At 44.9% G+C, this 20,895-nt stretch overlaps 1 protein-coding gene across 5 annotated transcripts in view; it reads right to left on the bottom strand.

Moving 5' to 3' along the window:
* The window catches only part of LOC137323904 (abl interactor 2), a 158,838-nt gene extending 138,392 nt beyond the window's left edge, over nt 1-20,446 (bottom strand). For all 5 annotated transcript variants that reach the window (XM_067987970.1, XM_067987972.1, XM_067987971.1 and 2 more), the window contains exon 1: nt 20,276-20,446. In XM_067987970.1, the coding sequence (XP_067844071.1) occupies nt 20,276-20,392 (117 nt within the window). In that variant the 5' untranslated portion in view covers nt 20,393-20,446. The remainder of the gene's footprint in view (nt 1-20,275) is intronic.
* Nucleotides 20,447-20,895: the final 449 nt, after the last annotated feature.

Below are 20,895 nucleotides of genomic sequence, written 5' to 3'. Positions count from 1 at the left end.
CACTTCCAAGCAGCTGGTTCAAAGGCTTCTCCCCTTCGCAACACGATCTTGGAAGATCTGAAACAGGGAAGGACGAGGGAAGACAAATACAGACTGAGCAGTCACCTCCAGAGATGCTCAGATGTTCTGTATGTAAAAAAAATGACAGCCTGCCTTGTGTACTGATGCTGTTGTAATACATTGTGCTCTAAACATTGTGATTTGAAGTCCAGGGCATTCTGGAAGCTGCAGTCTGACTCTGCGCGGCAGCCTGTTTCATATATGCCGCGAGGAGACTCAATCCAACAAGTACAAAATAAGCACAAGAATAATTCTTTTAATTCCTTGTAATCCTATTTCAGGGGAAAGAATTATGTTAGCAGAGTACAACAGTTTACTTGTCACTGTGACACCAGGAAAGCAGGCTATTTTTATTGATCCCACACCACAAAGATTAATGCAGGCTAATTAAAATTCAATTTAAGTTAAAAGCAGGCAAAACCCATGAATCCTTCTATCAGACTTTGATGCAAAGAGGCCTCAAAGACTAGCAGTTTTCAAGCTTACGCAAATTAACTTCTCAGGTTGTATGAATTTACTTATCACTTCAGTCATCGATGGGAGAAGATTAAGAGCTGAAATCGGGCACAAAAGATCACAGACAACAAGAAGGGAGCTGCGATGGACTGGAGATGGGCAGAGCAGCACAGCAACGCAGCTTCGGGGCTGGCACATTACTGTTCCAGGTGCAAAGCTTCAAAATGATACATGCAAAATCGGAAATAAGCGTTTGGTGATACCAAGATTGCAGGAGGAAAGGAGAACTGAGGGAGGGGAGGAGTTCTACAGGTTTCAGGTTCTGGGGAAAAAATGAAATTGGAGCAAGGGGGCAATGAGTGAATTTCCTCCAAGTAGCGTGCAGGAAGGAGTGCTGGCCATCATACTGATCTCGATGTAATAAGTTTTAGGTCATACTCGTGTTTGTAAACATGAAAAAGCAGTTGGCTAGCACGGCCGATGTGTGCACAGAAAAGGCACTGTCACTGGGATTCACTGTCGACAAACTGAGTTTGGAATAACAAATGTTGAGGAGGCTGGGCCGGAGGGAGAAAGATGGATGTGGAGGAAGAAGTTGGGGAGAGCACGGCCAGCGTTTATTGCCCATCCCTAATTGCCCTTGAGAAGGTGGTGGTGAGCCACCTTCTTGAACCGCTGCAGTCCGTGTGGTGAAGGTTCTCCCACAGTGCTGTTAGGAAGGGAGTTCCAGGATTTTGACCCAGCGACGATGAAGGAACGGCTATATATTTCCAATTGTAAACAATTTTACAACACCAAGTTATAGTCCAGCAATTTTATTTTAAATTCACAAGCTTTCGGAGATTTTCTCCTTCCTCAGGCAAATGTTTCAAGATCTCCTTGAAGCCTACGCATTTATACATATTGAACAATAATACATGGTGTTTACAGACTGCCCCTGCAACTGCCCGTTGCCAAGGCAATCACCGTGTTCAGACAGAGAGGTGTTACCTGCAGAACCTCCGAATACACATTCAACAAAAAAACAAACAGGGAAAAAAAACAGAGAAAAAAAAACACAGAGAGAGGCAGAAACATCCGGAAGGCAGAGAGAGCCAGCAAATGACCCATTATATTAAAAACAGATAACATTTGTTCGCTGGTGGGGTAACGTGTAGCGTGACATGAACCCAAGATCCCGGTTGAGGCCGTCCTCATGGGTGCGGAACTTGGCTATCAATTTCTGCTCGACAATTTTGCGTTGTCGTGTGTCTCGAAGGCCGCCTTGGAGTACGCTTACCCGAAGGTCGGTGGATGAATGTCCATGACTGCTGAAGTGTTCCCCGACTGGGAGGGAACCCTCCTGTTTGGCGATTGTTGCGCGGTGTCCGTTCATCCGTTGTCGCAGCGTCTGCATGGTCTCGCCAATGTACCATGCTCTGGGGCATCCTTTCCTGCAACGTATGAGGTAGACAACGTTGGCTGAGTCACAGGAGTATGAACCATGCACCTGGTGGGTGGTGTCATCTCGTGTGATGGTGGTATCTGTGTCGATGATCTGGCATGTCTTGCAGAGGTTACCGTGGCAGGGTTGTGTGGCGTCGTGGACGCTGTTCTCTTGAAAGCTAGGTAGTTTGCTGCGAACGATGGTCTGTTTGAGGTTGGGTGGCTGTTTAAAGGCGAGTAGTGGAGGTGTGGGGATGGCCATAGCGAGGTGTTTGTCCTCATTGATGACATGTTGAAGGCTGCGGAGAACATGGCGTAGTTTCTCCGCTCCGGGGAAGTACTGGACGACAAAGGGTACTCTGTTGGTTGCGTCCCGTGTTAGTCTCCTGAGGAGGTCTATGCGATTTTTTGCTGTGGCCCGTCGGAACTGTCGATCGATGAGTCGAGCGTCATGTTTCTGCCTCTCTCTGTGTTTTTTTTCTCTGTTTTTTTTCCCTGTTTGTTTTTTTGTTGAATGTGTATTCGGAGGTTCTGCAGGTAACACCTCTCTGTCTGAACACGGTGATTGCCTTGGCAACGGGCAGTTGCAGGGGCAGTCTGTAAACACCATGTATTATTGTTCAATATGTATAAATGCGTAGGCTTCAAGGAGATCTTGAAACATTTGCCTGAGGAAGGAGAAAATCTCCGAAAGCTTGTGAATTTAAAATAAAATTGCTGGACTATAACTTGGTGTTGTAAAATTGTTTACAATTATCAACCCCAGTCCATCACCGGCATCTCCACATCATATATATTTCCAAGTCGGGATGGTGTGAGACTTGGAGGGGAACGTGCAGGTGGTATTGTTCCCATGTGCCTGCTGCTCTTGTCCTTCTAGGTGATAGAGGTCGCGGGTTTGGGAGGTGCTGTAGAAGAGGCCTTGGTGAGTTGCTGCAGTGCATTCTGTTACCATTCATTCTTAGAGCGTGTCACTGGGTTTCAGTCTAAGGATGGGTGAGTTCAATTTTCACAATGTCCATCAGAGCTAAGAAAAACCTGCTCTCTCCAGACACAACCTAAGCCGTAAAACACTGGGGTAACGCCAAAAAAAAACCTTGTATTGGTATCTTGCCTTCTTGTCACACTCAGAACCATCCCAAAGTGCTTTACATATAATGAATTACTTTTGAATTTGCTAACTGTTTGACGTAGGTGAGTGTGTCTGCAATGAGTTCACAAGCTCCCAAACCAAGTGGCCATCATTCAGATTTAAGCCTGGACTGCAAATCTCAACAGTCTATTCAATTGTGGATGCAAATCAGTTGAGCCGGATCCTGTTTTCACCTAACATTCACACACACACTTTCCAGCAAAGGTCACTGGACAGGGATCAGAAATGGGAAGCCTCACAAAAGCAGCTTTCTCTATTACAGCCCTGGTCGAAGTCCGTACCGATTGGGGATTTAACCTGGACTTTCCTGGTCAGCATGTCTCAGTTCCACAAGGAGCTGTGAATTTACAACAGAGTCACTGGGGAGCTAATCATCACTGCGATTAGATATAAAGCTTTGACCATCCACCCTTAGGATTAATAAGGAAAAGTGGACTTTGCCACCATGGCATTGATTTGAAGTTCCAATTTAAGGCAGCTAATATATCCACTGAAGGCAATCGTATTGAGATATGTGAAGACTCCCTCAACATTTCTCTACACTTAATTACAATGTAATAGTGAAGGTCTTTTGCAATGGCTATGGAGTTCTAGATCTCATTTTCTTGCATCTCAACTACCCAAACAGAAGTTAACTGGTGTATTGGAGCATTATCTATCTATATTTTAGTCTTATACATAGTGCATACTTCCTCCAAATGTCACACTTGCTTCTTATAACACTTTCGATGTCACACTTCGTTAACTGACTAAGTAGATCAGTGGCCTTGCAAATACATTGCGCATTACATGGCATAATACCCCATTATTAAACAATGGATTTTTCAACTCACCATGAGCAACACCACACGAGATCTGCTAGTCTATATATTACAAGTCTTGCATATAGCACGCATTTTCTACCCACAAACCTTACTTCCGGTTGTCAGGATTTGAGTAATACTGTAACGTCAACATCTACAATGTAAAATTGCTATGTAAACATTTATGAGAATTTCTATATAAACAATTGTTTGTCATGGTGTTGTTGCAGGTCTCTAACCCCTAAGTGGTGCTATAGAGCACTCCAAACCCATCACCCTGTTATTGAGCCTCTATTGACCACAAATGAACATTCATTCCATTTCAACCTCTGTTTTTCAAAGCAACTAAGTTTATTTTTATTTTTTTTAGACTTATTGCTTCCCTCTGGTTCCAAGTCCCGGTCCCTTCGGCCCCAGTGAAATTTTCCCTTCAGCCTGAGCAATGCATCACATAAGAAGCATATCTCATTATTGAATTAAGTGACAAATACAGGAATTAATCCCGTTGGCTTTTATGTATGCTTTAGAAGTGCAGTAACTCAGATTTAAAACTGATTCCACTTACTTGCTCACGAATCCAAAATGGACGCTCAGACATTGTCTGTCTTACAGCCATGCGTCTGGAACTACGGATTTGATCGTGTCTTTTAAATTGTCAATTTTTTGCAGACAAGGAGTCACGGCTGTGTATTTAGCTCATCAGTATTGCCGATCTTTCTCATATTGTAATTAAGGTTAGAGAAATATTAAGAGAATCTGCACTCTCATGCGTCTAAGTAACTGTTGCATCAATCATCACAGGAATTAATGGGAATACAAGTCAGGACCTTTTTGCTGTTTTTTGGATTTCACTATATTTCTGATTAGCATTCAGGCTAAACAGCTTCAATTAATTTCCCAAGAAATTCCATTGGTGAGGTATAGGACATGAGATGGCTCCTCAGAGACTGTTATAGTCCAAGAAACTTTATGAGGAACAGAGAAAGCAATGAGTTGTAAAGGATAACCTGTGACCTTTCAAAATATGGTTAGTATTTTTTTAAATTGGTTCTTGGGATGTGGGCAACACTGTCAAGGCCATATTTGTTGCCCCTTCCTAGTTGCCATGGAAAGGTGAGGGGGGGCCTTCTTCTTGAACTGCTGCAGTCCCTATGATCATAGTCCCCACTGCCTACGATGCTGTATGGTAGGGAATTCCAGGATTTTGGCCCAGCAGCAAAGGAAGAATGGCAGTAACATCTGGGAATGGTCTGAGACTTGGAGGTGATGATTTTCCCATAATATTGCTGCTCAGACTTCTTGGTAATAGAGGTTGCAGGGCTGAGAGGTGCTATCCAAGTAACCTTGATAAGTTGCTGCAGTACATCCTGTAACTAGAGCATACTGCAGCTACAATACATTGGTAGTCGAGGGGGTGGATATTGAGTGCCATTCAAGCAAACTGTTCTGTCCTTGATAGTGTCGAGCTTCTTGAGTGCTGTTGTGGCTGCACCCATCCAGGCGAGTGTTCCATCTTGCTCCTGATTTGAATCTTGTATGTGGTGGAGGGGCTTTGAGGGGTCTGGTGGTGAACCACTTGTCACCTGATCTCTGCCCTGTTCTTGTAGAAACACTTCATATGACTGGTAAATGGTGGCCTCTCCACCGCATTAAGATGTTGATGGCACAAGACCCATCAAGGTGGTTGAAGATGGGGGGAGGCGGATGTGCTACCTCTTGCTCAAAATGGTCATTACCTGCCACTTGTCATCCCAAGCATGGGTGTTGACCGAGTCCTTCTATAAGCTGGCAAGGGCTTCTTTGTTAACAGGCGAGTTGTGAACGGAGTTGAACGCTATGGAATCAGCAACAGCCCCATTCCTCAACAGAGAGAAGGTCCATCGATTCGGCAGCTGAATATGGGTCGGCCAAGCACACGGCTCAGGGGAACTTTGTGACAGGTACGACTCCAGCCATGGAAGGGTTTTCCCTTTGACCTCGGTTTTGCTCGGGCTTCTGGGTGTCACACTTGGTCGAATGCTACCTAAATGTCTATGGCAGCTGCTCTCACCTCTCCTCTGGCTTTCAGCTCTTGCCTCTATGTCTGGATCAAGGCTATGGGAGGTCTGGAGTGGAGTGGTTTTCATGGAATCTGAACTGAGAGGCGAGCAGTTACTGTTTGATGGCACTAAGGATTACTCTTTCCATCAGTTTACCAATGCCTGACAACTTCAAATCAAGATGAATGGTTTTAACCTGTATTAATTGTGCAACGTTTTCTGCCATCTGATTGAAGATGCAGTAGGGATCATATCAATCCCAGGGCATAATATACAATTGGTAGACCAGGAAGAGCGCAAAATACAGGTTTCAGATCAAAAGGCAGTCTGACAGCTGCTGATTCAAGCACACCTGGCTCAGGACTTGCCTCATTACCCTCTGCCTGATCTGACTTGGCTATGCTAAGCAATACCATGCCACCCTCCAAGGCCAAAACCTCTGACAGCTCCAGGATTGTCCTTGAGGATATGAATGATCAATGGTTGTTCTTATTGACCAAAGCCCTCATCCAACTCCCTACCCCTGCTACCTACATCCTCACCTCCAGATTGAAGCAATTCTAAAAAGTTTATATGCCAACATCCAGCTGTATCTTTTTCTCCACCATCACCACCTCCTCCATCATCAAATTGCCTATCTGAAATTTGTGGATGAGCCAAAATTTCATCCACCTTATTCGCCTCCTGCCAAAACCTTGTCCAGACTCCATTCTCTCCCCAGCGGCTGGCTCAGGTTGAACCAAATACAGCACAGCCTCCATGCTCTCCTCAACTCTGAGCTGAGCTTCCATGCCCTGATACTGCCCTTCATTAAAACTAATTATTTCCACTTATGCAACACTACCCAGCTCCTCTGCTGCTGAAATCCTTATCCACACTTTCATTACCCCAAGGCTCAACTTTTCTAATATCCCTCGTCAGCCACCTGAGTTCCACCTGAGACAAACTTCAACTCATTCAAAACTCCATAGCCCACATCCAGCCCTGCACCCCATACTCACCAACCTTCCCTGGTTCCCTAAAACAAAAGCAAGTTACTGCAGATCCTGGAAATCTGAAATAAAAACAGAAAATGCTAGAAAGCACTCAGCAGGTCAACCAGCATCTGTGGGTAGAGAAATAGAGTTAACATTACAGGCGATGATCTTTCGTGAGAACTGTTTCTCTCTCAACAGATGCTGCCTGACCTGAGTGTTTTCCAGCATTTTCTATTTTTATTTCTATAGCTCCCTGTTCCCCAACACACCAAATTCAAAATCCTTGTCCCTATCTACAGATCTGTCCCTGACCTTGCCACAGCCTAACTCTGCTACCTTCCAGCGCATCCCATATGATAGCCTGACTCCAGTGTATCCTCTCCTTAATCCCCACCGGCATTACTCACTCACATAACTATGTTCTACCTTTTGGAACTCGCTCCCTAGCCCTCTTCACCTGGCTGCTTTCCTTCCAACCTTCCCGCTGCCTCAAAGCACATATTTTTGACAGTGCATTCTGCCGAACCTTTTCCACTATCGCTCAGACCCAGCTCTCCTCTCACCGAGAGACATCTTATCATGTTAGAAATGCTACACAATGCAAGTAGCAGCTGTTGTTAATTTGGCTTGGTTACAGAAACTGTCAAGCAGAGCAAGAAAACAGTCTTTTAAAAGCCAAGACCAGTACAACACAAGTTTGATTGGTACCAAGAGCTGAATGACCCTGGCAGTTGAGCCAGATCTTTGCCTCAGCTCAGTATGAAGACCCAATTGTCATCTGCTGCAGATCCTGACTGGAAATTGGAAATCAATTTAGACACAATGGGTAAACATATACCAACTGGTGGAAATACTGACTCTGAAGAGCAGTCTGTATAAATTTAAGGGAAGGGATGGGGAGCAGTGGGGGGAAAAGAAAGAAAAGGAGGAAGAATGAATAAAACACATGCAGTTTGAGCAATTACCAATACTGATGCAAACATTTGAACATTGAAACTGTGAACAAAGCAAGATAGAAAGTAATAATGCAGAGCTCTCACACAGCCCAAGGAGCACTGCAGCTTTCAGATAATCTCTCTCAATATCCCGTTTTGGAGTAGCTAGCTGCTTCCTAGATAACTGCATTCAGATTTTTCGCCCTTCCTGCCAGAATTGTAAGTTAGCAAGTCCCACAAACAAGAAGCCAAACGAGGCTTGGCACATTATGGGGTGCAGCAGGTAGCTGGTGCAACAAGGACAGAATTAAACTCGAGCCTTCAGCAGACGCAATTGACACCGGGGGTTCCGTGTGCCTGAATGGGCTGTAATCCCAGGGAACACGGCAAGCCAGAGACAGAGCTGCACATGCAGATTCTCATCTGCTGCTAATATAGCCATAAAGCAACTGGAACACAAGGAACCACCTCCAACAGCACAGTGTTTCTAAGCAGTAATTTGATTCAACTTTTAATATTTATGACTTGCTGTGAAGGGGAATTTACACCACAGTAACTTAAGCCTGCACTTTCCCCACTACTTGGAGGACACCCATCAATTCCAGCAACTTCCCCTACCCTGTTCTTGACTCTACCTGTATTTAAATATACTTTGAGGTGCTTTTTTTGACATTCCTCCCCTAATATCCGAATGGCACAAATTCTTCCTGGTATACAGTTCTGCAGGTGCCAGCTCACTTCTGGCTCTTCGCCCAACCAGCTATTCTTCACGCAAGAGCACACACAGTGCATATGGGCACGCCATTCAAATGTGGGGGACATCACACTTAAAGCTTAGTCCCGCCCTCATTTAACGTCCACACACACAAACACACGCACGGCTCCCAGCCAGGAATCAGGAGCAGGAAAGCTGGCTGATTTCTTCTCTATTCAGGGGCAGAGGCCAACTATTGTGCCCTGGATGAGATCAGCAAACTCAGTGATCAAACCTGGGACCATCCCAGTCTGCGTGGCTCAGCTCGGCACTAAGTGTACTTACCAACTGAGCCACCAGGGGAACTTCACTAGGACGCCTACATTAATCAACACGCTACGTGTTTCCAGTTAAGTCCTGCATTGGTATGGCTGTCAGCTTTCTCATAGCAGCACAGCAGCAGTTACACAATAGAGTAACAAAGGCAGCAATGGAAAGACTGCATCAGTTGTATTCCTCCGTTGTATTCCGAAGTGATTCTGATTGTTATCTAATCAGTCACTCAAATCCCCAAACTGTGAATGCCAATACATTAGACTGCGCCTGACCAGTTTCATTATTACTGAATACATTGGTTGTAACACAAGTCACGCTGTGAGCAGCGTTACATACTAAAGTCTTGCTCATAGTACAACCTGCAGGCCATTTCCAGCCTGTCCGTGCTTCACTTATGACTCACAGCAGACTTGCTGCGACATGTGCCGCTGGACTTCCACTCACAGCCTGACTGGCGCTGGGATGCTGGGTCGAGCTGGGATTCAGAGCAGTTCCAGCTCCATTTCTCACTCGCCAGCAAACAAAAACAAGGCAATACTATCAGGAGGCAGTGCTGTGCAGCAAATAAAAGAGCCCAATTAAATTAATAATATTTAACAGAACTGGCCTTCTTATTCTTTAATACAAAAAAAGCCAAAGATGAGAATAAGCCATCCACCCAATCCAAACTTACTCCTCCCTCTGGTACCTTAACTCTCCCATGAAACCCATCACTCTGGCACATTAACTCTCCCAATGAAGCCTATCCCTCTGGTGCATTACCTCCATTAACTTAATGCTCCCAAATATACAAAGCTACCAACTCAGCTCTCCTGGCTTTTCTATTCTTCCCGAACACCATATGACCCTACAATCTGATTACACTCTAATGTTCTGGGACAACTCGTGTCTGTCAGCTGTATACCATCAATTTCCTGTTGATACATCTGACTAATTCAAACATCTTCTCCCTAAAGTCTCTTGCATTCGGCTACAGTACTTAATTGCAGTTGTTGCTTCTTTCAAGTTTGTTACATCTCTTTCATGTTATCCAGATTTTCTGCTTTGTGTTCTGCTGTCCCTCCTGACCACCCTCCAAGCTCTACCCATCTATAATTAAGGTCTAATCCACTTCCTGCTCTACATCTAGTTTAAATAAACCTTAATTTCTACCTTTAATATCTGTTTAAATGCATACCATCTCCCGTGCCCCCCAAAAAATGACTCGGTTACTATAAACCACTTGACCTGCACCACATCAATACTTCCATAATTCTACTTGTGAGCTCTCTGCCTTTCCAAAGCCTGATCACAACCGTAAGGGCAGGGCTTTCTATCCCCTCAGTTTCAGCTTTCTGGCAAAATGCTTAAACCTGCCTTTCAGTGACTATCCCCCTTCCCCCCAATTTTGTGTTTTTACTCTTCCTGTCTAAATTCTCATTTGAAATCAGAGCCTTATTGCGTGGGGAAACATAGGTGTAGACTTGAGTCCTTTAACTCCAAAGTGCAAAGGCACCTTAGAGCAAGGCATGAGTTAGAAATGGCACGAGAGATCAGGGGGCAGAACATGGCTCAATTTTTGAAGTCCCTTATGCGCGAGGTCAATTGCAGCACCCAACCTATCATCCTAGCTAACTCAGCACAGATCAGGGATCAAGCCTGCGACCTCTGCTCTATGTCACTCAGTCTGCTCTTTGTGAGCGTACAGACATTAAATTGCACACATTAAATCTGTGCTATTTATCCTCCCTTAATTCTGTAATCCTATGATGAAAAGAAAATTCACTGATCAGCAGTGGAAGGGTCCAGTCCAAACAGCAGTGGATTAACTGTCAGCATGAGGCACCCTTTGTAACTTCAGTATCTGCACTGCTCTGTGATACATCAGCAAAAATGTTGTTCTTCGAATAATGCCATGGGATCGTTTACATCCACCCGAGAGGGCGGATTAACATCTCATCTGAAAGGCAGTACATCTGATAGTGCAGCACTCCCTCGGTACTGCACTGGACTGTCAGCCTAGATAATGGGCTCAAGATTCTGGAATGGGGTTTGAACCCATAACCTTCTGACTCAGAGGGAAGTGATACCAATGAGCCAAGGCTGACACTTTTGACACCGTTGCTACATTAACTCTCTAAACGTGATGTCTATTTGTATTTTTACTATCTGCAATGTTTCTTCCTCAGTGTCAGCTTGGGTCAGTTGGTTGCACTTTCACCTCTTGAGTCAGTGACTCGTGGTTTCATCCTGAGGTACAATTTTAAAGGGAGTGCAGGAACAGAGATACCTGGGGGTGCACATACACAAATCTTTGAAGGTGACAGGACAAGTTGTGAAGGCTGTTAAAAAAGTATATGGCTTTATTAATAGAGACATAGAGTATAAAAGCAAGGAAGTTATGCTAAACCTTTATAAAAACTGGTTAGGCCACAGATGGAGTATTGTGTTCAATTCTGAGCATCACTTTCGGAAGGATGTCAAGGCATTAGAGAGGGTGCGAAGAGATTTACGAGAACGCTACTAGGGATGAGGGATTTATGTCATGTGGCGAGGCTGGAGAAGCTGGGGTTGTTCTCCTTAGAACAGAGAAGATTAAGGGGAGATTTGATAGAGGTGTTCAAAATCATGAATGGCTTTGACAGAGTAAACAAGGAGAAATTGTTTCCAGTGGCAGAGGTGTCAGTAGCCAGTGGACACAGATTTACGGTGATCGGCAAAAGAGCCAGAGGCGACATGATGAAACATTTTTTTAATGCAGTGAGCTGTGATGATCTGGAATACACTGCCTGAAAGGGTGGTGGAAGCAAATTCAATCGTAACTTTCAAAAGAGAAACTTTGAAAAAGTTGGATAAATACTCGAAGGGAAAAAAATTTACAGGGCTATGGGGATGATCAGGGGAATGGGACTAATTGGATAGCTCTTTCAAAGAGCCGGCACAGGCATGATGGACCAAATGGCCTCCTCCTGTGCTGTACCTTCTATACTATGATGACGCTTCACCACAGGGAAGGGAGTTTGCACTGTTGGAGTTGCCATCCTTCTGCCTGCTCCAGTGGTTCAAGTGGACGTCGAAGACCCTGCGGCACTATTTGAAAAGGAGCAGGAAGTCATCCAAGTGTCCCGGCCAATATTCCTCCATCACCAACAAAAACAGATTAACTGGTCATTAATTTCCCACCTAATCTATTCCCACTCACCTGCTCATTTCCCATACCCATCAATTTTGTTTTCAAGCAACTATCTAATTCCCTTTTAAAAGAATTGTGGCAGAGAATTCATAAGAAATAGGAGAAGGAGTAGGCCATACAGCCCCTCGAGCCTGCTCTGCCATTCAATATCATTGTAAACAATTTTACAACACCAAGTTGAACGGACACCGCGCAACAATCGCCAAACAGGAGGGTTCTCTCCCTGTCGGGGAACACTTCAGCAGTCAAGGACATTCAGCCACCGACCTTCGGGTAAACATACTCCAAGGCGGCCTTCGAGACACACGACAACGCAAAATCGTCGAGCAGAAATTAATAGCCAAGTTCCGCACCCATGAGGACGGCCTCAACCGGGATCTTGGGTTCATGTCACACTACACGTAACCCCACCAGCGAACAAATGTTATCTGTTTTTAATATAACGGGTCATTGACTGTCTTCGTTCTGTGTCTCTTTTTTTTTTGGGGGGTTGTATATTCAGTGGCCTTTTAGATGACACCTTTCTGTCTGCTCACTGTGATTGCCTTGGCAACGGGCAGTAATCACCAGGCTTTGTTATGTGATCTTAAAATGCGAAGGATTCGAAATTATCATTTCCACACCGCCTGAGGAAGGGGAAAGCCCCCGAAAGCTTGTGGGATTAAAAATAAAATCGTTGGACTATAACTTGGTGTTGTAAAATTGTTTACAATTGTTAACCCCAGTCCATCACCGGCATCTCCACATCATTCAATATCATGGCTGACCTTCTACCTCATCTCCATTTTCCCACCCTATCTCCATAACCCTTGATTCCCATAGTGTCCAAAAATCTATCAACCTCAGCCTTGAATAAACTCAATGACTGAGCATCCACAGCCCTCTGGAGTAGAGAATTCCACAGATTCACAACGCCAAGTGAAGAAATTTTTCCTAATCTCGGTCCTAAATGGCCAACCCTGATCGTGAGTCTGTGACCCCTAGTTCTAGACTCTCCAACCAGGGGAAACAGCCTCAGCATCTACCCTGTCAAGTCCTCTCAGAATCTTGTGCGTTTCAATAAGACTACCTCTCATTCTTCTAAACTCCAGAGAATATAGGCCCATTCTACTCAATTTCTCCTCATAGGTTTACTAGATTCCTAGGATGAGGGTTATCCTTTGTTGCACCCCATCTAAGGCAAGTATATAAGACCAAAACTGTACACAGTACATTGTAACAATCCTCTGAGAAAATAATTGTTTTCACCCACTGACCAGCAGGAACAATCGCCCACTGACCAGTGGAAACAATCTATCATTATTGACCCTATCATAGCCCTTCATAATCTTGAAAACCTCTTTCAGATCACCCCTTAACCTCCTCTGCTGTGGTGAAAAAGCCCTAACTTCGACAAGTCAGTCGATGTCATGCCATTAATTTTTTTTTGCCACCTCGGTGTTCGGCGTGTGCTGAGGTATGAGAAATCCACACAAGTAGTTTCTGTTTGCCCCATTGTCTAATCTCTCCTCTTTCTGAATTAATTATTCTAATGCTGTTTGTCTCTCCCTATCCTCTCTGCACCTAGTTTCTCCTCTCTGATGCTTCATCCTGCTTCCCCCTCCCTAATGATGTTGCCAAAATTAGGGTAGGGCCCTTAAAACCAAAAGAGACGGTCAGCCCATCAATCTGAACTGTTTTAACTCATTGTTGGGGCAGTGCAGAGGAAACTTTACTCTGTATCCCACCCGTGCTGTACCTGCCCTGGAAGTGTTCAATGAGACAGCATGGAGGAAGCTTTACTCTGTATCTAACCCATGCTGTACTTGCCCTGGGAGTGTTTGATGGGATAGCTACATTCTCCAGTGCCGACATCTTTCACTTTAAAAAATGTCTCCAAAAAAATTTGACCCTCTATCTCTCCTAAAGGTTCAAAGATATACTTGAATACAAAACATTACAATCTTTCATGATGTGATTGAACAGAAATGTTACATGCTGCCTTCCCAGAGGTTGCTGGATTGAATGCTTCGAGCTTTGGCTCAGCATACTGCACAGCACAGAGAGTGAGGAAGTGGGAAGCTTTGAAATGTGTGGTACAAGATTTAGCACTTTGCAATCTGGATTAGGTTGGAATTGATTTATAGGAACAGGTGTAAGCCATTCAGCCCCTCAAGCCTGTTCCTCCATTCAATGAGATCGTAGCTGATCTGTGGCCTAACTCCATATACCTACCTTAGCCCCATATCCCTTAATACCTTCAGTTAACAAAAATCTATCAATCTTAGATTTTAAAATAACGATTGAGCTAGCATCAAGTGCCGTTTGCGGAAGAGAGTTCCAAACTTCTACCACCTTTGTGGGTAGAAGTGTTTCCTAACTTCACTCCTGGCTCTAATTTTTAGGCTCTAGAAACGTAGAAAATAGGAGCAAGAGTAGGCCATTCCGCCCTTCAGGCCTGCTCCGCCATTCAAAATGGCTGATCGTCAGCACTTCTTTCACGAACATTGCTTACGACCTGTGCGCAAAAAACAAGTACCACGTCCTGCATATCAATACAACCAAAAATAATCCTGTGATGTCTTTGCAAGATCAAGCAAGATTTGTAAAAAATGTTCCTACATGGAAAGAAATGAAGCCAGGATTTTATCATGGGCATGTAGCATATCTGGACTTCACAAAATACGATGTGAAAAAGAAACCCATTTACTTAAATGTAATTCGAGACTCAATTGAGCGACTGGTGTCATACTGATCGTCTAACTCAGTACCCTATTCCCACTTTTTACCCATATCCCTTTAGCATTAAGAAATATATCTATCTCCTTCTTGAATACATCTAATGACTTGGCCTCCACTGCCTTCTGTGGTAGAGAATTCCACAGGCTCACCACCCTCAGTGAAGAAATTTCTCCTCATCTCGGTTCTAAATGGCATACCCCGTATCCTGAGACTGTGACCCCTGGCTCTGGACTCCCCAGCCATCGGGAACATCCTCCCTGCATCTAGTCTGTCTAGTCCTGTTAGAGTTTATATGTTTCGATGAAATCACCTCTCATTCTTCTAAACTCTAGTGAATATAGGCCTAGTCGACCCAATCCCTCCTCGTACGTCAGTCCTGCCATCCCAAGAATCAGTCTGGTAAACCTTTGCTGCCCTCCCTACATGGCAAGGATATCCTTCCTCAGATAAGGAGACCAAAACTGCACACAATACTCCAGATGTGGTCTCACCAAGGCCCTGTATAATTGCAGTAAGACATCCCTGCTCCTGTACTCAAATCCTCTTACAATGAAGGCCAACATACCATTCGCCTTCCTAACTGCTTGCTGCACCTGAATGCTCGCTTTCAGCGACTGGTGTACAAGGACACCCAGGTCTCGTTGCACCTCCCCTTTTCCCAATCTATCATCATTCAGATAATAATCTGCCTTTCTGTTTTTACAACCAAAGTGGATAACCTCACATTTATCCACGTTATACTGCATCTGCCATGTTCTTGCCCACTCACCCAACTTATCTAAATCACATTGGAGCCTCTTTGCATCCTCCTCACTGCTCACATTCCACCCCAGCTTTGTGTCATCTGCAAACTTGGAAATGTTACATTTAGTTCCCTATGTCTCCTAGTCCTAGACTACCCAATCAGTGGAAATACTTTCTCTCTATCTACCCTATACCTTCCCCTTAAAAATTTCGATCAAACAACCCCTTATTCTTCTAAATTCCAGGGAAACAACCCGAGTATGAGAGATCTCTGAATTTAACCCTTGGAGTCCAGGTACCATTCTAGTAAATCTACGCTGCACTCTCTCTCTAAGGCTTCCTTAGGTTCAGTGTCCAGAACTTAGCACTTCGGGTGTGGTCTAACCAGGGCTTTGTATAGCTGTAACATAACTTCTATCCCCTTGTATTCAAGTCCTCTAGATATAAAGGCCAGCATTCCATTAGCCTTTCAGATTACTTTCTGTACCTGTCCATGACATTTTAATGATCTACATACATGGACCCCTAAGTGTCTTTGGACCTCCACTATTTCAATCTTTTCACCATTTAGAAACTATGCTGATCTATTCTTTAGGTCCAGAGTGGATGACCTCACACTCACCTACACTGAAATCTATTTGCCAGTTTTGCCCGTTCACTTAATCTACTAATATCTCTGCAATTTTATGCTTCCTCTGCTGCCTATCTGTGTCATCGGCAAACTTGGATATGTGACTCTCTATCCTGTCATCTAAGTTGTTAATAAATAGTGAATAGTTGAAGCTCCAACACAGATTCCTGTGGGACACCACAAGTTACATCCTGCCAATTTGAGTATCCGCCCATTATCATTACTTTGTCTCCTGCCGCTCAGCCAATTTCCTAACCAGGTCAATCATTTGCCCTCAATTCCATGAGCTTCAACTTTAGCTAAAAGTCTCTTATGAGGGACTTTATCGAATGCCTTCTGGAAGTCCATATAAACGATATCCATAGACATTCCCCTGTCCACTACATTAGTCAACTCTTCAAAAAATTCAATCAGGTTCATCAGGCATGACCTATCCTTTACAAATCCATGCTGGCTCTCTGATCAGCTGAAAATTTTCAAGGTGTTGTCACTCTATCCTTAGAGACTCTCGTAATTCCTTGACAACAAATGTTAGGCTAGCTGATTGAAAATTCCTTGGTTTCTCTCTCTCACCTTTCTTAAATAGGGGAGTGACGTGCAATTTTCCAGTCTAAAGGAACGGTTCCTGAATCGAGAGGACTTTGGAAGATTGTAGTTGGGCATCTGCAATGTTCTCACCTACTTCCTTTAAAATCCTGGGATGGAAACCATCTGGTCCTGGGGATTTGTCACTCTTAAGTACTATTATTTTCTTCATTATTGTTATTTTGCTTACGTTAATTATGGTGAGTCCCCCGTCCCTGATTCAAAATTAGTTTCCCTGGGGTGTCCGGCATGATATCCTCTTCCTCTACTGTAAATACCGATGCAAAGTAATTAAACATATCTGCCATTTCTTTATTTTCATTTACAATATCACCATTATCAGTTTTTAAGGGGCCCACATTGCTCTTGACCACCCTCTTTTTCCGAATAAAATTGTAAAATTTTTTTGTAATTTTGATATCCCTTGCAAGTTTCTTTTCAAACTCCCTTTTTGTAGCTCTTACTATCTGTATTGTCACCCTTTGCATCTCTCCCAGTTGCCAGGATCTGTGCTATTTTTTGCATTTTTGTATGTTTTTCTTAGTTTTATGTTGTCCCTTACCTCTTTTGTCGTCCATGGCTTTTTTTTTAGCAAGTAGAGCTCTTGCCCCTTAGGGGTATAAACTGGTTCTGTATCACGTTAAATTCTTTTTTAAACACCTCCCACCGATCATCTGTCATTTTACCCATTAACAGATTTGCCCAGTTTATTGCGGACAGCCTCTGTCTCATCCCACTGAAGTCAGCCTTACCTAAATTTAAAATCTTAGTAGCTGATACAGATTTCTCCCTTTCAAACACAATGTTGAACTCAATCATTAGTCTTAAATCCTTTTCTATTTCTTAAGTCTACTCAAAGCCTCCACTGCCTGCTTACCTCTCGTTATATCCTCTCATCATTGAAGTAATTTCATCTTTAATCATTAAGGCGACACCTCCCCCTCTACCACTTTCCCTATCCCTCCTACAGACCTTATAACCCGGTATATTCAGTTCCCAGCCCTGACTGTCTTGCAGCCATGACTGAGAAGCAGGGTTTAATTAAATAGTAAAGGATGCAATGTACCCCGTCTGGTAAAACTGGCAACAGGCTGGCTGAGCGTTAGGCTGGACTATCCTACTGAGCCCATAGTTGCACAGTACACGCACACAGCCTTTGTTGCCTAATTCATTACTATTGCAATTTTAAATCAATTCAAACCCAAATTGCAAATGCCAAGCATTGCATGCTTCCGTCTCACAAAAAGAGTGCAGTAAAAAGAAAAATCAACATGACATGGAAAAACGTTTAATTTGCCATTTTGAAGTTTTATTGAGTTACAAGTTTAAGTAATGACTTTAAAGGTCTTTTCACAAATGGGAATGTGTGTTCTGGCCCCCAAAACAACTACAACATTACACTGTGCGAGACACAGAAAAATACTCACTTAAAATCCAGAGTAAATGCCAATCCTGGTGACTGAAATGAAGGCCTGAAGATGAACTGAAACAGATGCTGCCCAGATGGGCCAGTGAGTAAAAACAGCATATAACTGATGCATACGAGGTCCAATCCTCTGTCTATACTTAATTACTGGCTAGCAACAGTTACGGTACAAATGGGCTCAGTTTGGGTTAAGGAGGGGAAGAATAAAAAAAATCAGCTGGAATTCCCACTCATTACTATCCAACGATCCTAGTGGACATGGGGTGAGGACAGGTTCAGGCTTGGCTCCGACACCCTCCACCTAGGAGCATCGGAACAGGAGTATGCCATTCAGCCCATTCTGTCATTCATTAGTTCCGGGCTGATCTGCGCCTCAACTCCACTCATCCACCTTTGATCCATATCCCGAATGAACTGTAACCCAGCCAGGAGACACCTTCAGGGAGAGGGAAAGAAATTTCTACAACTCTCCGCTTCACAGGAAACACACTCAAAACACAAAATTTATTCCACAGATATGATTTTCAGGCAGATTCAATTCCTGGAACAGCCACTGGAAAGGCTGTGATAGGGAAATGCAATATTTTTCCCTGATGTTTCTATATGGCTTTTTTAAAATTCAATATGCTCCTGGAAACATTTAACAGCGAGACACGATCATTGTGCCTTGCTCATTGCAAACGCCTGTTAAAATATCCCAATCCGTTTCCAACACTAAGTTTCTTCTCTCATGCTCCAATACGACGATCAGCACTCCTCTGAACTGTCCTCTCCCTCCCCCCCTCAGTTGCAAGTACATCATCCTACATACACTCCTCCTCTGACCATGGAGCTCCCTCAACCTTCCTTTCCTCCTGCAACCCACAGGCTTTTAATACTCAAGCTTGGCGTTGCCTGTTTAGTATTTGATTCCGTTCTCCCACTCGAGTTTGAGTGGTGTCCTGCACAACAAGCCATGGCACCTGCTTCACCCACAGTGGCCTGCTAATTTCACACGAACGATAATCACATCTACTCAGTCACTGTCTTCAGAAGTTGATGGCACGCAGCCTCCCACATTCTCCCTACATATTTTAGGTCACATCCATCACCCATTATTGTACAATTCTGCTATGTGTTTTCATGGTGGGGGGAATGGCAAAAGATCTTCTGACTTCAAATTATTCCATCAGATGCCAAAAAGGGAGTTAGGATTTCATCAACCAGACCAGCAGCTGAACCCAACCAACCAAAACATTCACTCTCAAAACCAAAAGCAGCATTTTTTTCCAAATAAAATCACCAAACATGCATGCAAGGTCTTTCACTGGACTCGGAATCATGAACTTAAAAATATCAATTGTAAACAATTTTACAACACCAAGTTATAGTCCAGCAATTTTATTTTAAATTCACAAGCTTTCGGAGGCTACCTCCTATAACAATTCAGGTACTTTCCACAGTCAGGGAAAATACATCAGACAATAAATGCAAAAGAATATAATCCAGATACTGAATTCCCTAAACGACAGGCAATAAGGGACTAACGGATACAATTCCGATAGCAAATGTGGCAGGAAACACACTGGTTGTGCAAGCCCAGGTCAATCTCGGTCAGTGCAGCAGGCTGACCCCCAGCCCAGTTCGGGCGGGCGGGAGGACCCCGAGCCGGGAAAGTGGGTCAGGGGACCATTCCCAACGCGAGTCGGGGGGAGGAGGTCAGTGCGGCGGGATGATGTGGTCCTCGGAGCGGGGGTGTCCCCTCCCCGGAGTGGGGGGGAAGCCGACAAATGGGGTCGGTGCAGAGCGAGAATTGGAAAAAGCGGGAAACGAGGGAAAGGTAACCCGGCCTGCGCGGCATTCACCTGCGGCCGAGGGGGGGGGGGGGGCACGAACCCTGCGGTGAGGCGGAGAAAAGATCTCAAACCAGGTGGCGGAGGGAGGTGCGGAGTACCGGCTGCGGCGGCCGAGGCCTGCAGACCAACCGGTCCGGCGGGGATCTCCCTCTCTCCCTCCCCGCGGGCGCGGCCCAGTCCACTGTCGGTCAGAGCGGCGGCTCTCAACCCCTGCCCAGCCCTCAACCCCCGGCCCGGCCTGCCCAGCCCTCCCCTCCCCTCCCGCCATCCCCGCTCCCCTCACCTGGATGTAGTTGCTCTCGCAGTACTCGGCCACCCGGTCCAGGTTGTGGTAACTGTCCAGCAGCGCTCGCCGGCCCGCGGGGATCTCCTCCTCCAGCAGCATCTGCAGCTCCGCCATCTTCCCCACATCTTCCGACACTGGATGCGGGAGCTCGAGCCCGAGAGGAGGGACCGGAACCGGAAACAGGGCAGGAAGGCCGGAGGGGGTGGGGAGGCAAGGCCACTTCCGGTCAGGGAAAACCTAGCAACCATCATCCACCCTAGCAACCGGCATTCACATCAGCAACCATCATCCACCCTAGCAACCGGCATTCCCATCAGCAACCATCATCCACCCTAGCAACCGGCATTCACATCAGCAACCATCATCCACCCTAGAAACCCTCATTCACGTCAGCAACCATCATCCACCCTAGCAACCGGCATTCACATCAGCAACCATCATCCACCCTAGCAACCCGCATCACATCAGCAACCATCATCCACCCTAGCAACCATCATCCACCCTAGCAATCCGTATTCCCATCAGCAACCATCATCCACCCTAGCAACCGGCATTCACATCAGCAACCATCATCCACCCTAGCAACCCTCATTCACATCAGCAACCATCATCCACCC

Source organism: Heptranchias perlo, chromosome 7, assembly GCF_035084215.1.
Source record: "Heptranchias perlo isolate sHepPer1 chromosome 7, sHepPer1.hap1, whole genome shotgun sequence".
Classification (NCBI taxonomy): Eukaryota; Metazoa; Chordata; class Chondrichthyes; order Hexanchiformes; family Hexanchidae; genus Heptranchias; species Heptranchias perlo.
Note: the sequence above shows the minus strand (reverse complement) of the source record. Positions and strands in the feature narration are given on the sequence as shown.